The 16,984-nt window shown below is 38.0% G+C and overlaps 1 protein-coding gene across 1 annotated transcript; it reads right to left on the bottom strand.

The window, feature by feature from the left end:
• Positions 1-5,161: 5,161 nt before the first annotated feature.
• On the bottom strand, positions 5,162-14,891 carry cnih4 (cornichon family AMPA receptor auxiliary protein 4). The gene is made up of 5 exons (XM_041792603.1): positions 14,793-14,891; positions 11,044-11,112; positions 9,488-9,600; positions 8,939-9,079; positions 5,162-6,732 (listed from the first exon to the last, which is right to left on the bottom strand). Exons 1-5 carry the CDS (start codon positions 14,859-14,861, stop codon positions 6,705-6,707), a joined length of 420 nt encoding a protein of 139 aa, XP_041648537.1. The 5' UTR covers positions 14,862-14,891; the 3' UTR covers positions 5,162-6,704.
• Positions 14,892-16,984: the final 2,093 nt, after the last annotated feature.

Raw genomic sequence — 16,984 nt, 5'->3', positions numbered from 1 at the left:
ATTCTTAATATTCACATTATACTTCATCTTCTTATGCTGCTTATTAAAGTAGTGGCTGGCAGATTTTAATCCACTAACCAAAGTGGCGGTTTGACAAAAAAATTTATTTCCAAACCCTGACTAGTGACTAGTAGAATTCTTTGTTTACTACTAGTACTAGTAGTTATTTTAAGCTCTTCTGGTATTACTAGTAAGATCTAAAAAGGTCTATTATTAATACTAGTGGACATTTTGAAGTACTACAGCTTTTGAAGTACTACTAGGCGTTTTGGATCTTAGCAGTAGTATTAGTAAGACTTAGAATGTTTACTAGTAGACTGAGTGCAAATTAAGTAGGCGGGTATAGACAAATCCTGCATCCTGATTGGTCTTTGCTACAACTAGTACTACTAGTAACACTTTATTCTTCTAGTAACCAACCAAAAGTAGAACACGTACTGAAAATTTGAGTACTAGTAGAGCCACACAGCAATATACACTAAAGGACTTTTCCATAGTGCATCCATGCTTTGAGCATGAGCAACCTTTTGATCCTGAAGTCCAGCCCTTTCAGTCATGTATTGAGCGATCACTCAAACGAGCTGGATAGAGGGTCAAGTGTGCTCAGGCACGGTACAGATTGGGTCGTGAGTTTGCCCTTAGATGGTTTCTGATTGTTCAAAAACAAATATTGTCTCCTGAGTGGCCAGGCCTTCAGTTTTTGCTGCTGCTGTATCAAAGATGTTCTGATTATAGTATCCTAAGAACATAGTCTGGTATCATGATGACCCCAGTAAAAGGTTATGTGACTCTACATTTTGGCCTTTTTTCAGAGTTATTTTTTGCAGGAGTGTTGGTGGGAACCCTGACCGTCTGCCTGAACATCATCATAGCCATCACAGACTCACACATGCTAGTGCTACACTACAGTAGATGTCACACAGACACACAAAGACTGATGTCACAGACGTGCTGTTTCTAGTTTCTGTGATTTCCTTTAGTTCCAGTATCTCCGGCTTCTTCTTCTTCTTCTTCTTCTTCTTCTTCTCTTCTTTTTCTTCTCGCTGTAAGAAGCCAAAGTAGGAACTCTGTTTGCTTGCAGGCGGTTTCTGCCACGAACCATTTTCTATTTAAGATGTGTTATTAATAAAGAAGTGATTGTACTGTTCTGTATTGTTCTGTAGGACAAGTGTTATGTATGCATATTTTAAATAAAGCATTCAGGGGTTTAAATGACCTCGTCTTTTCATCTGCTCTCAGTACAGGAGGTTTATGCACAATCATGATCCAAATTTAAAGACAGGGTATAAATTTTACCACTTGGGGGCTCTCAATCCTAAAATTGCTAAAATGGGTTAATAATGGCAAAAATTGGTGGAAAATGTGGTGAAATTGGATTTTTAAAAGTAGAAGAAATTGGTCAGAAGTGGCAAGAATTTAATGAAAGTGGCAAAAAATAAAACTAGAAAAGCACTGAGAGAGCACAGACCTCTGTCAATAGCTCTATCTTCCAACAGTGAAGAATCTTTTAAAAATATTCCCGGATCCAGACAGTGATCCAGATCACTCTCAAAATCTAATTCGCCAATTATTCTTTCCCTGGTGGGGTGGAGTCACAGTGATGCAAAACATTGGCCTCACTATGTGTTAACTGTCATGGCAGAGGCATTGCCTTCCGGTGCCAACAGATGCACTGACAGTCTCACCCATGGTCTCACCGGACGACTGAAAGTCATGGCAGAGGGTGAATATTCCTCTATTCCTCCCAGCATTGTGAGTGTTCTCGCTACAATTCACTGTCTTTCTCTCTGTTACGCTCCAACTCGTCTCCTCAACCGGGTGTGCGTCTTTCAAACTCTATAAACTCCAAAACTTTGAATGGAAACACACCCAAAAATGCTGCTGAGATTGAAGTTACTCATGTCTGCCATCTCCTGGTGTAAAGTGGTAACAGCGCAGACCTCCGCCATTAGCCCTATCTCCCAATAGTAAAGAATCTTTTTAAAAAATCCTGGATCCAGACAGTGATCCGGATCAGTCCCAAAATCTAATAAGTTCTTCCTTATGCCATTTCTGACATTTCATGAAAATTTCATCAGATTACATAACCTCCTTGGCAGAGGTAAAAATAGGTTAAAGTGGCAAAACTGACATAAACAGTGTTAAAGGGGGATTAACAAGTGGCTGCAGTAGCTTTAAAGTGATAAAAATTGGTGGAATTTTGTTGAAATGGGTTAAAAAAAATGCCATACAGGCAAAAAGGGGTAACTAAGGCAGAAAAATGGGCAAAATTTGGCAGAAATTGGTTGAAATGGTAAAAATGGGTATATCAAAAAATGAAATGTGGATAACATGGGCAAAAATAGGTGTAAAAAGTGGATAATAGTGGCAATACTGGCTCAACAGAGGCAGCAATCGGCAGAAAGTGACAAGATTTGGATTAGACGTGGTTAAACAGGCAGAAAAAAAGTGGTGGAAAAGGTTTAAAATAGACAAAATGAGTTTTAAGCATCAAAAATGTGTTAAAATTTACAAATTTGATAGGAAAAATGTAGGAAAACAGGTTAAAATTTAGCAAAATTGGTATGAAGTTGCAGTAATGTGATTTTAAAATATTCTTGTTTTTATAAGGCATCTGAAGACCCCCTCTCAGTGTCTAGTGACTCCCAAGGGGGCTCCTGATCCCAACGTTGAGAACCACTGCTCTATAGAGTGCCTCACAGCTGACAATGCATATCAGAAAACCAAACCATGAGGTCAGAGGAACTGCCCGCAGAGCTCAGAGACAGGATTGTTGACAGGCACAGATCTTGGGAAGGCTGCAGAAACGTTTCTGCTGCACTGAAGGTCCCCAAGAGCACAGAGGCCTCCAAAATTCTCACATGGAAGACGTTTGGCACAACCATGAGTCTTCCTAGAGCTGGTTACCGAGCCACACTGAGCAATCAGGGGAGAAGGGCCTTAGTAAGTAAGACTGAGAAGCTGATGGAAAGCTCCAGCAGGACAACCATCACTGCATCCCTCCACTGACCTGGGCTTATGGCAGAGTGTAAAACACATGTCAAATTTGACCTTTAAGTGTTTTCAGTGCACTTCCCTTTAACACTTTTCTGGATTTTAATGCCGCCAAATTAGCTGTTCATTTACTAGAAGAATAATGAGAAGAAAAACAAGGCGTTCCTTCAGTTCCAGTAGGGTCCTCACTCTGAGGGTTGGTGTTAGTAAACAAGAGAAATATGAATGTTTTCAGTATTACCACTTAAGATGTATTTTTAAAATGGAGAGATTAAATTCTGAGGTCATTAAACCAGACCTCGACCCCAGCCAAGCCTCCATAATTTATCAGAAGATCCAAAAGGCCACTCTAATAAGAACTCTATTAAGAAAAACATAGGATGAATATATCCTACTGCTGTTCAGAGGGATCATGCTCACTCAGGAGACCAATAAATACAAACACAGTGGTCTTCTTTATATTTTTATTTATGAAACATTAAAATCTCCCTCAGAAAATCAAAAACAACTTCAACAGTGAACACTGAATGAGAACATTTGGAGTGAACGCAGACACGTCGGCCATGTTGATCATGAGAGAAGCCGTAAACAGAGCAGGAAGGATCGACCGTGTGTCTGATTATCTGTCTAAGCCTTTTTCACATCTGAGACCCTGAAGAAAACTCCTGAATGGGCTAGATTACCCTCACGTTCTCTGGAAGATTCCAGGGTAACCTACACAGAAAATGTCCTGACATGCTTGGTCACAGCAGGAAGTTTCCTGATGTTTGTGGAAATACTGGGGGGCAAGCAGGAAAATTTCAGGGTGAATTCTGGGTGAAAAATGCTGCTGTTGGAGTTCAGCTCACCCTGGACAATTCAGGAGGGTTCAGCTGTTTAATGCACAAGTGAATGATCTGGAGAGTATCGAGTGAAGACGCTGTCGATGCAGGTTTGTCCTCCCAGTTATCAAACATCAGACACTCAGATTCACGTCTGATTCAAGTCTGAACCAGAAGAATAAACTTTAGATGGAAAAATACCCAACAGAGATACAGGAGTCAGTGAGTGATGGGGGTCTGCAGGCCATTTATCATGAGTCTTTCTCAAACCAATCCCAACACCTCCACTTTTTTAAGCAACATCGCAGGAGGGTCCGCTACATCCAAACCCTCATAGGATGGAGTAGGAATGTCATTAACTGCTCTGACGGCGAGTCTACAACAACACAGGACTAAGATCAGTCCCCATCCACCCCCTACCACTCCTACTTCACCCTACTCCTCCATTACAACAAGAACTGGGACAAACTAGGGCTGGGAAAGTTTTCATTTCAACCATGAGTTTGGCTTCCCCAATCATTAAAGGGGATAATTGTGATTAAACTATTAGTGTTTAGTGTGTTATGGTTTTCTCCTATAGTCCATCAGTTTTTTCCTGACTCCTTTCTTTTGCAGCTGAGTATATGCTCCGCCCCTCCCACCAAAACAGCTCTCACTTTAGTTTAAGTGAGGAGCAACGAGAGCCACGATATGTACTGAACATTTAAACTGATGGCAATCATGATGTCAGACTGTGCATTTACACCACAGCATAAAAGGCTTGAATTATTTTAGTATTCAGTAGTACGGTAAAGGTTACTGAAGTGTCTGCAGAAAGGCCTTTAAGCTGACACTAGAGCCCCCACTGACCTTTAGAGGAGTACCTTTATAATAAAAAAAGGAAAAACTTCATATTTTTGGAAATGTATTAGTTTCTATTTATTAAAATATTCATTAATAATAATTATCATTATTATCATTTTATTAATTAATTTAATTAATTATTATTTATTGAGTTATTTTGAAAGCAGTACTGCAGAGCTGTCAGGTTTTGTATTTTTGATGCTATTTAACGTTTGTGTATTTTCCCTTAAACTCTCATTATTCTCCAATCAAGTGGATTATAACCTTGCAAAGCAGATGGATCCGCCCATTTCCATGTTTCTCACTGGCAAATCCATCTTGCAAAGCTCCTGTCTGAACCGTTTGGGCCCGGTTAGAGAGTGAAAGGACCAATCAGCATCGAGGGGCAGTACTTTCAGGTGCAGCGGAGTCCAGATGTAAGTAAGCAGCAACAAGAGGCTGGTGTAATTATGGTGGAAGACATTAGCGTGGATGCTGCTAAAGCACCAGTTTTATCAGAACTTGATGGCATTTCTTTGTTGAAAGAAGAACAAAGAACAGCATTGAGTTGTTTTCTTTTCAGAAATGACAAAAGTCGAGTCCAACATGCCTACAGTCGCCATGGTTCGCGTTATTCCTCGGTGGCTGCACACACTCACCTCGGTCACAGCTACGTCACATGTTTTGTTGCTCTGGTTGGCCTGTAAAGATGTGACAGAACATTAATCCAATCACACTCCAAGTTTTTTTCAAATCTTCTGCCTTTCCCAAACGCTAAGTATTGAAGGTCTTCCAGATGGGCGTGTCAGGTTGAGTGGATTATGGATTATTTTGAAATTGCAAGAGAAAATCTTGAAATTCTGCAGTATAGTGTGCAGCACTTGTTTGTACCAATATCAAGACCTGACTGCTCAGTCTTGCAAATAGCACCTGTGTTTCTTTGACGTGTTTACAGCTAGGTCTGTCTGCAAAATCGTCTAATTATCACACTGAAACCATAATGATGCTTGAAAACAAAAATACGACCAAATCTGCAGGTTTTTCTCTAACATTGTGGAAGGATTTTATCGCATCTGCCTACCATTATTAATGAGAACACTTTTGTTCCTGGGAAACGAACGCTGGTTAGATAAAGCTCCTGTGATTTTGAGGTTTGTTTGTCCCAGAGCGTGTTGCTGTATTATAACCCTACAGCTTATCGAGGAGCTTCAATTAGTGATAGGACAGCATTCAGACCGCCGTTGGACAGCGCTCAGACAGCGTTCAGTAGGAGTGAGGAGGGAGAGGTTTGAGTAAGGCTCCATGTGTCTGTGATCTCTGCTGTCGTCACTATCCAGAGTTTTTATCACACTTCAGAACCTTTACATGGATTGTCTGATAAAATCCAGAAGCTCTGGAACATGTCTGGTTTGTTTTAGAAACAGGGTCATCATTCCAGCCACCTTGGTGTGGCTGTAACACAGAACTATTAAACAGGCTTTAACTGAAGACAGCGGTCCACTTAGGAACTAGTGGACAGTTAAATCCAGTTTAACACTCTTTAATCAACGCAGCAGCCTCCAGGTGGGCGTTATAAAGTCGTTAACTTGTTAAATCCACATTTAAAATGTCATTCTTGAACAAAATTACTGATGTGAATCCCTCAAACTGTGATGTGTCTGATAAATACTGACAGACGTGGTCTCAGAGTTTTCACAGTAGATTTTGGACTGGAGTTTAAATTTGTCTGTTAATGAGAAAAGATACTAAAACAACACGAACAAGAAAAGGCACAAGTTAAAAAAAAAAAACCTCAACAGCCAATCAGAGCGCTCCATCTGCCTCTAATGACATCACCTCTGCTTGATCATGCTTGTTTGAAAAAAAAAAAAAGGTCTCTGCTTTAAAGCTTCGATAGCGTAATGACGGTTCTGAATGCTGATTGGTTAAATATTAACCTTAATATTCATCTAAACTCTGAGACTGTGACGACAGAGACAGGAAGTGACCTCAGAGATGTGAGAGAGTAGAGAGGAAGGGGTCTCGAGTTTGGCAGCAGGGCGGTCAGAGGGTCATCATGGCGGAGCCTCAGTCGTTGATCAGAGCCAGGATCATGCTGGAGGAGCAAAGAGGAGTGAGTTAGTATGACAAACCTGTGGAAGAGCAGCTATTCATCAGTGCAGCAGTGTTAGAGGTGTGAGGTGGGCCTCCAATGGGGGGCGCCACAGGACACAGAACGAACAACCAGAAAACAAACGTGATTCGTTCTGTTGTACGTGGGCCAAAGCGGGTAGATTTATCGTTGGGGATGTTCCAATACCAAGGTGTTGGGTGTTACAATCTGACAAGATGATTAAAAATGCCCTCAAATGGATTATCAGTTCCCAAAACCCCCTAATGAATAAAATGAGATACTAAAAATACAATTGTTAAATTTTATGGAAATTTTGATTTTTTTTTTTTATTTCAGCAGAAAGTTAAATGAACATTTCAGTTCCAAAAAATTAGATTTTTCTGGCTATTGTTTGTGTTGTCAGGCTTTAAGGGGTTAAAATAACAATAATTCAGGGGGCCACATCACAGGCTCGCTATCTCTCTCTATCATGCTCCATCTGGGCAGTATGACAAGGTTACAGAACAGCCTGCTATTGGCTGACAGACCCTCACAAAGAAAACGCAATATAGCGTTTAGCATTGATGTTAGTATTCAACATAGCGGTAATGAATGATCGTAATTTGGTTAAATTTGGTTTAATTTGGTTAAAAAGACGTTCAATGTTGCGTTTACTGGTGTGGAATCAATAATTAAAATCCCCAAAAGTCAGACGAGTTCCAGGCTCGCTGAAAATGCTGCCGCAAACATTCAAATGCATCAAAAGCGTCAACAGGAAAGCACAACAGCTAGCTTCAAGAGGAAAAACAAGTAAGAGGCAACAATTTATGATTCAAAAGTGATTTAACTTTTGATAAACTGTGTCACTTCTTGTCGTGTACGACAGCGCCGGTCTGGAAAGTGTTTTAACAATCACATTCAGAGAAAAACCGTCCCGCAGACATCATTCTCTGCTGCTGCAGTGGGTCCTTTGGTTCTTCTTCACTGTTCTAAAACGGTAGCCTGTGCATGCAGTGCTTTCCAGCAGCGAGGAAGAATTGATTTCCAGTTTACAGAGCCAACATTTAGCATGGCTAAACGAAGCAAAATATAAAGCTAAACCAAACGGTATCGGATCAGTGCATAAACTCGTGTACTCGCCGATGCCAATACCTGCATTTTAAGCAGTATCAGATGTATTTCAGATATTGGTATCAGAATCGGAACAACCCTATTTATAGCCACTATAGCGCTGACTATTAAAATCAGGATTTTCCTGCACTGGTGCTGATGATGCTCAACAGCCACAGTTTTTGATTTGCAAAGATGTAGAAGCTAACGACTGCATAAGGACGTGTAAAGGCTTTGTCATACTAAGACAGGAAGTAAAGGAATTTCAGTCACTGAAGTAAACACTAAGACAGCCTCTGCAAGGTCAAAAATGATCAAAAGCAAATACAAGGCAAGGCTAACAGGGAGGATGATCTGCAGTTAGGCAATCCTGCACCAACTCTATATGCAAACTCATAGTTTCTGTTAAAACGGAGAACAGAGCATAACAATCAGGCAGTATTGGCTCTAATTTCTTTACTGAAACAAAATACTGATGGCCTGGGAAAGATGGATGTTTGAGGACAAATGCAGACCAAACTGTCAAAAAATGTAAAAAGGTAAAAGTAAAAATGTTTGAAATAAGGTTGTTTAAATTGTTTCAGTCTTAATTTTTATGAGGGTGGGGGTTCATGGAATAAAATCTTTTCCTCTTAGGGGAGGCTCACTCTCAGACACTTTGAAAACCCCTGACCTAGACCACCAGAGAGGGGTCTGACTGCAAACCGCTGATCTGAGATGCTGTATATCTCGGGAAGGAAACGCCATGATGTGCCCGTACAACGTATTTCCAGTTTTAGATTTGTTTAAAGATTCAAATTTATTCATAAACAAACTCTGTCAGTTGTATTCATATCAGTAAGGGAGAAGAGCTGGATAATATCAACAACACCAAACATGTGCCTCATGACCACATAGAATATAACCCAGAATATAAATCACCTCGATACATAATCCACAGTCTCCCAAAGGGAATAAAAGGTTTAAACCTCCTGATATGAGACAATTATGATGTTAAAACCAGCTAAAACTGTCCTCTGTTTTTAGTATCAGTTTAGATTTACACACAGTCTCATGTGTATCCAGCCTTATTGATGTGTCTGTGGCTCTGGTGACTCACCTGTACAGGTAAATGAAGAAGCAGAGCAGGTGGTAGCCCAGTTTAATCATGGCCTCCTTCATGTGGGACTTGAGCTGACCCCGGTTGTGGATCTCAGTGGGGTCAAACACGCCCATGTTCCCCATGGGAACCTTCATGTACCTGTGGGACAGACAGAGGAGGATCAGGGCTGTGGATTATTAAAGCAGAGCACAGAATCAAGACTAAAAGGGTACCTGAACTAAGGCCATGAAGGGTGAGCCAGGCAGTTGGCCCAGGACAGGTTAGTACTGGTAATTTTCTATTAACGTTTCCGCTTCCCCTGATCAGGAGTATCAACATCAGATATCTGTGTTCATATTAGATTATAATATTTTTAGAAAAAAAGTGCTTTTTTGTGTTAAGAAGCTTCAGTGCTCCTCTTTGACAATGGCTAATCCCTGGTCCACCAGGGGGCGCTCTGAGGCCAGGACTGGCAGCTTGAATATGAGAGGCATGAACATACATAGCCTAATCATGAACATAAATATGTTTTCATGTTTATTTTTAGAGAGATCAGAGTGGTCTCACCTATAAATGTTCCAGGCAGCTACAGGCAGGTTGAGCAGGAAGATGAACCAGTGCATGGAGACGAGCATGAGCATGGTGGAGAGACACTGACCCACCATCTCTGGAATCACCCACTGACACAGATTAAACACAGACCGTCAGAACACAGCAGGTAACGCTGCACCTTTAAATATCATGTTATAAAACATCACAGTCTATGTCATTTTAATGATCAATAGCATCAAAACTACTCCTGCTTTAAGGAAACCCTGCACATTAACACAAAACAGATTTGATTTTAATTTAGAAATAAAAATGACTCATTACTGGGTGACCAGGGCTTTATATTCTGCTGGTATCAGACAGGTGTTAATCATTATTTGTTTTGTTTTTAACTTTATTTTAATTAAGATTACAATTCTTATAGCATGTGTGTTTAAAATCTATTAACCCTTTACCTACTGAGCTGGCGCTGGCACTGTGTTTTATATGTCCGCAGTATTTTTACTGTAACTCTGTCAAAGTTTGTCCGATCAGAAAAAACCCAAAGGTGTTGGAAAGCTGAGAATTTTTGGGCATGCGCTCATGTAGTACTCCCAACCATATGACGTGGGCATTTATAGCAAAACACCAGACGTATCGCGAGATTGCTACATGGATTCTCAACACTGTAAGTCCTCGAAAGTTTGCTCAATCTAAAAAAATCCAACGCTGACAGAGAGCTGAGAATCTGTGTTTTCTGATAATATATGATGTGTGGTATATATATATATATATATATATATATATATATATATATATATATATATATTTCGGTAATGTCGAACAGCACAGCAAAAACGGCAGCTTTGGCAGAAGACGAGTGAGAAAGGAGAGTGAAGGAAGAGAGTGAAAGGAGAGCGAGCGAGAGTGGTGTTTTGGTTTCAAAAAATAGTGTTAGGTAGTGGCATTTGTGCGTGTCTGTCATGTGCAATAACAATATGTTACTTGAGAATGTTGAGAATGCATTTTTCCACCTTTATTTGCACCAATTGTCGCCTATGTATATAGTTATCTTTTGCACTGTGTTTTGCACACCCAGAGTCCTAGACTCAAAAAATGACTGGTGATTGTTCTAAACATGTATAGGTTCACATTTCAAATGTCAAATCAAAACTTCATGAGCAATAACAAAATTTCTTCTCATAAAAGCCATGAAAAACAAATCTGTTTTTGTGTTTTTCTTCTTTTAAACTGCTGACAATTCCATATAATGTGCAATAATCAATAACCAGATGTTGAAACGTCAAGTTCAAGTACTCCTGGGAAAAGGGACCAAAGCTCTTAGAGTTAGGGCATTTCCTGACTATTTTACAGCCATAATGACAAAATATGTCCAAATCGCCATTTTTAGACTCAGTAGGTAAAGGGCAAGGTAAAAAAGCAGCACATCTTAAATTCAAAGAGGCCATTCACCAAATCTTTCATATTTTAACTTGGATCACATCAAAACAAACAGGGTTTGATATTTCTGCAGATGTGAAAACATGAATAAACCTGATCTAACTGAGGCGTACAGGTGAGGGTGGATGTCTCACCTTGTTGAGTTTGGAGCAGCATGCTCGGGCGTTGATATAATCACACTCCAGATCAGACAGAGTGATGATCTGAGCTTAGAGTCAAGGACAAAACCAAGAAACAGAAGATTTCACACCATCTTTTTCTTAAAATGTCCACAGGTGACATCATGGACTGCTGCTGTACAAATAGAGACTGATTATTTAGAATGTGTCAGTCTAAAGGTACATCCCTGAATGTTGGTCGGTTTAAGGCAGGGGTGTCAAACTCAACCACAGCAGGGGCCTGGTTCTGAATTTGGGTCTAACCTGAGGGCCTAAAAGGGTCAAATTAAACCATTGACTGAGAACCTAAATGAGGGTTCATAAGGCAAAATAAGAGATAGAATACTGAAACTATGATTTTTAACAGTCAGAAAATTAGATAAAAGTCAAAATCATGAGTTTTAAAGGTCAAAATATGAGATAAAAGTGAAAGTTATGAGTTAAAATGTTCAGCAAAACAGAAGATCAAAATTCAAAATCATGATATTTAACAGTCAAAATATGAAAAAAATAAATATCATTAGTTTAAAAAGTAATAAATGAGATTAAAGTCAAAGTTAGGAGTTGAAAAAGGTTAAAACATGAGATAAAGACAAAATCATGACTTCAAAAGGTCAAAATAGGATTTAAAATTTTAGATCTTGAATCTAAAAGGTAAAAATATGATATAAAAAGTCAAAACCATAACTTACATCTGTGAGATGCAAAATTGAAAATAAAGAGAAAACACAAATTTCTCCTACGTTCCTGACTTGATATCACATTATTTATTTCTGTATACTTTTTCTTATTCAGCAAGGACTTTGAATTAAAGTTTAAATTCTGAGATTAGAGTCAAAATTGTGAGAATAAAGTCAGAACCCTAAGATTTTAGTCATGATTTAAACTGAAATTATTATTACTAAGAATTATTTTTTCCCAAACTGAGACAGAAGTCATCTCTTTTCTCTGAAGAGTTTGAGAGAAAAAAGTTGGATCTCAAACAAACAAAAAACAAGAAAGAAACACCAAAAAATTGAATGTCTCTAATCTTCTTCTGTAGTTTATTTTTATACTCTTGGTCTTTTTTATACGTTATCTTATTCTAATTTATTCTGAGGATTATTGTTAAATTACCTCATTTTAGCATATTTAACTGAATTAGTTTTAGTTTTGTCTTTATTTATGTGAGCTTTCAGTGTCTTTGTTCTTTCCTTTATTTCTTCCATCTTGAATTAAAACACATTAATCTCATCTTTGCCGTTTCCTCTCTTGTCAGTGACTGTTTATTATAGTCTCCTCTATTTCTGATGTGTTTTTGAACCTTGTGCATGGAGAAGTTGGTTGGAGGGCGGGGTCATTTATACAAGATAAGATACAGGAATAATTTATCTCCAGCTGGCATTACAGCAGCGATGGAAAAGAACTTGGCACATTTACTCACGTTATTGTTGTCTAGAAGCTTTTTTTTCTATGTACTTCTACTTTTTAAAACAAAAATTTCATTCTTACTTAAGCCCTTTTTGGGGGGGAATGCTGTACTTCACTACGTTTAAAAATTATTCATTACTGAGTCAAAACATAAAACTTGGGGAGTTTTCTGTCAGCTAATGAAACTGGTCAGTTCTTTGCTCTACAGCTACCATGTAGTGTTCAGAGAAAGGCTCAGCTCTAATTCAGCCCTGTTCCCATGTTTTGTTCCCTTCTAGGTGTAGGGTGTCCTGGTTCTTGTTTAATGGAGGGGAAGGTTGAAGGTCTAGTACTACATGGATCGGGATGATATTTACATGAACAGATGCAACAACGATACCAGACCTTTATGCATCAGACATTTATTTTTATTCTTGTTCTAAATCTATAGGACCATAATGCACTGAAACAACAAAAAAAGCGGACTGTTGTCCTAATTCTAGATCTTGCTGCTGATTCTTAAGGCATTCTTGGAGATTTCCCATAAAACTCAGTTTGGAGTGTTTCTGTTAAACCTCTGAAGGTCCATGTAACCCTAGACCTTCTCCTTACCTCTCCATTAAACAAGAACCAGGACCCCCTACACCTAGACGGGAAGGTTGAAAAGATAAGACTGTGGCTGCATGGAAGGTGTGCAGGTTGGATTAGAACCGAGTAGCTTCTGAGGGCTACGTGGTACCTGTAAAACAACTGAGGCTTTTCCGTTACAATGAGCAGCTTGGCTCTACTTGGTTTGACTTGGCGTGGCAGCCCAGTGCAGCAGGGGATTCGCTTTTCCACCACAACTGAGCTCCCTGTTTAAGGTCATGTCTAAAACTAATGACGCAGCAGTTTGAGTTTATGATGTTAAAAAAGCTGCACTTCAGTGAGCATTTCTTTGTTCTGCTAGAAGAAGAAGCACCCACTGTTTCTACTTCTTCTTCTGTTGGTAATCCAGCAGGTATTTAAGAGCCTGGTGAAACCGCGTTACTGAAACACTTCTGCGAGGCGTCCCTGAATGATGAGACAGGGCGGGTCCGCTTGGGCCCTGCTACAGAGCAGGTTCATTCTGGGTGCGGCTCAGTGTAATCTGGCACAACCAAACTGGTGATGGAAAAGTAAATTATCACAGCTAGGTTTGGCTCGCACGTGCAAAGTTTACAGTGGAAAAGCACCAAAACACACCGACTGAAGGTTTGAACCTGCTCCTTCTGTCATTTAGTTGAATTTCTTACCTCAGTAACTGATTTTTAAACTCTAAAAAAGTACAACACTCCCTTAAAGGTGTAGTTAAGTAAAAGTCAAATTACTGATTTTTAAAACTACTCAGAAAGTGCAACAGAAAGCTACTCACTTGGAGTAATTTATGTAAATGTAATCTGTTACTTTCATCCCTGATTTAAAGTTATAATTCAGCTTATATCCATATGTGTATCTATTTATTTAAAGAACTTCATTCAATATTATTTTTGTGTGCAAATGCTCTTGGTAATAATTTCGCTGTTCACCATCACATTCAATAAAAGGGTCTACTTTATCTGTTTTACATATTTCTTCTCAGAAAGTATTTCTTCTATTCTTACAGACAAGATAAGGTTTTTCACTATCAAGGCACATGGAGAGATTTCAGAAATACAGAGTGAACTTATCTGTTTTTAAAGCTATTTTGGTGAATATCAGACATTAATAACAGCTTACTAAGATAACAGGATGACACTTAAACAACCAATATAAACATTACTATTAATAAACTGACCAAAGAGACAACTTGAGGCTACAAACAGTTAAAATAAAATCAGATTAAGGCAGTTAGGACTATATACAAACGCTGCTATTATTAACTACAGATAAAATCCATCCTGATTTCTCTACTATTGTTAAAATGCAAATCATTTGAATGACTATGGTTATTTAAAAAAAGGACAATGTTTATCACCACCCTTATATCTGAGAAAAGTCAATATTCGGGAGTTTACCGGCAGATTTTAGTCTCTAAAATCATCATCATCTGTTTTTTTCTGTTTTCCTTTCTCTGTGTAAATGAGTATAAATATACATCATGTAAATTAAATCATATCAGAGTTTTTCATTTTGATATAAAACTCATATTTCTGCTCTGATTTTAAACCTCTTTTAACCCTTCATGTTAGCATCTCTGCGGCTAACACCGAGCTAACGTTACCCTCTGATAAACTGGTGAAGTTTATATTAAAATAAGACATAACCGGATTGAAACCACAGCCTGGCAGTTAGAGTAATAATCGGCACATTTAACAGGAACATTTATAAAAGGATACGAAGTAGACTGACAGAAAAATCAGTGCACAGCAGTCCACTAACGACAGGATGAACACTGCCGCCTCCATTTTCTTCTTCCGTCTCTTTCACTTCCGGACTCTGCGTCACGCAGTACGTCACTTACGTTTTTTTTATACATTACCTCCTCCTAATGGAGTGGAGGGGTACTACAATTGAATGGAAGTAATAATAATAATAATAATAATAATAATAAAATTATGATCGAAATAATAATAATGATAACAATGATAAAACATAATAATAACAACAATAAAAACAATAATAATAATTACAATAATAATAATAATAATAATAATAATAATAACAATAATAATAACAATACCAATAACAACAACAACAACAACAATAATAATAATAATAATAATAATAATAATGATAATGATAAAATAATGATGATAATAATAATAATAATAATAATAATAATAATAATAATAGTAATAATAATAATTGTAATAATGATAAATAATAAAAGCAACAATAATAATAATTATAAATCAATAATTGTAAATAAAAGAAGTCTGACCTAACAGAGAGAGTTAATTCCTGGAACGGCAGATATCAGCCCCTTTTTCATACTTGTTCCTGCTGACTTTATGAGCAAAGCTGAGTCGACCTACATGCTCAATATCCCCTCCCCCCTCTGTCAGAGCCGCTGTCTAATAATAAAATTAAAGTTTATCTTATCTTCATGTTTACAGGCAGCTGTGTGCTGGGCTGGTATGACTAAGGATCATATGAGAGTAGTTTTCCACTGAAAGTGGTATATCTACTAAAGGTATTTGAACCATACATCATCTGTCACAAGTCCAAGGTAGTTGAACAGCCTGAATTTTGGTGAGGGGCTGCCAAAAAGGTAACCTTTAGAGCAGAAGGATTCGGCAGTCTGTCATCAGGCAAATCCATCTTGAAAAGCTCCGATCCATGGCATTTGTGCCACAGCGAACTCTGTTCAGACCAATCAGTGTCGTTTCAGGAGAACAGGGCAGCAGCTCCAGGCTGGGTTTAGTTGTCCTGAGGGTCGATAGCATCGGCCTCCTCTGGCATGTAGCAGTTAGCTCAGATGTAGTGGCAGTTTGAACAGATTTGCACCACATTTCCTCATGAACCAAAGAGCAAAGAACAGCACTGAAAGCTTTTTATGGTGTGTTCCTTCTTCTCTGAGGATCTTTATTAACGGTTTGCCTTTTCCAAACATTCTCTATGGGAGCTTTCTCAGATGAATGTGAAAAATATCCTGTGGATATATTAAAAAGCCTGTTTGGAGTGTCCAGTTACAGAAAATACACACAAATATTATTATTCTTATGAGTTAAAAATGTATAATTCAGGACACTAGCCCTGCAGAAAAGACAGTAAATGTTTGCATGGTTAAATTCAGGAGAAATTGGTCAAAACCCCAATTTAAAATGAGTGAAAGTATGGATCATTTCTGCACCAACTCTCTTTTATTAAATAACCTTTAACTTGAATACTAGAAGCATTGATTTTAAATTATATCCTATTAAATAATGCTGATGTTAAAAGACACTAGCTGGTAGAAAATGCTTGTGGCTTGTGGATTTTGTATATTTTGAATCCTCAAGCCACAGCCGCAGGTAGACGAAAAAGTTATTATTATCATTATTATTATTATTATTATTGTAAAAAGAAACCTGTTCAGAAAACTGAAATGTACTGAAAAAATAGAAAAACTTCAATTTTGAGATTAAAAAGTCAAAAATAGCCAGCAGCATTAAAGAAAGAATAGAGGCTAACAGATGGAGCTGTTTTCATTCAGTCCCTCACTGGGACTGATCGATACAGAAATATTAGTATTTTATTCCAGAAACACTCATCTGGACACAGAGGAGACTTTTCTGTTAACTGGAGCTGTCTAATAACTGTTTCTGTTTGGTTTATTATAAATCTAAGAATTTATATTGTAAACGTTTGAATTTATAAAGTAAAAATATTCAAATTTAGTCAAAATTCAGGACTTTATAAACTCTTAAATGTTTCTGGGTAAATTTCTAACTTTTTAAACTAAAAATATCTGGGATTGTTCCTCATAAAAATACAGCTTGAACGTTTAAAAAAGACTTTTTTTTCCTAAAACAATTGGACGTCTTTCTCTAAAATGAACAGAACTTTTAGTATTATCATGTTTGACCATAAAACTGTTCATCCATCC

The sequence above is a fragment of the Cheilinus undulatus genome, linkage group 8, assembly GCF_018320785.1.
Source record: "Cheilinus undulatus linkage group 8, ASM1832078v1, whole genome shotgun sequence".
Lineage (NCBI taxonomy): Eukaryota > Metazoa > Chordata > Actinopteri > Labriformes > Labridae > Cheilinus > Cheilinus undulatus.
Note: the sequence above shows the minus strand (reverse complement) of the source record. Positions and strands in the feature narration are given on the sequence as shown.

Coding starts and splice junctions, on each gene's coding strand:
- cnih4 (XM_041792603.1), bottom strand. CDS start 14,861: ATGGAGGCGGCAGTGTTCATCCTGTCGTTAGTGGACTGCTGTGCACTG. Junction 11,113..14,792: donor TTTTTCTGTCAGTCTACTTC/GTATCCTTTTAT, acceptor CTCTAAGCTCAG/ATCATCACTCTGTCTGATCT. Junction 9,601..11,043: donor GCTGCTCCAAACTCAACAAG/GTGAGACATCCA, acceptor AATCTGTGTCAG/TGGGTGATTCCAGAGATGGT.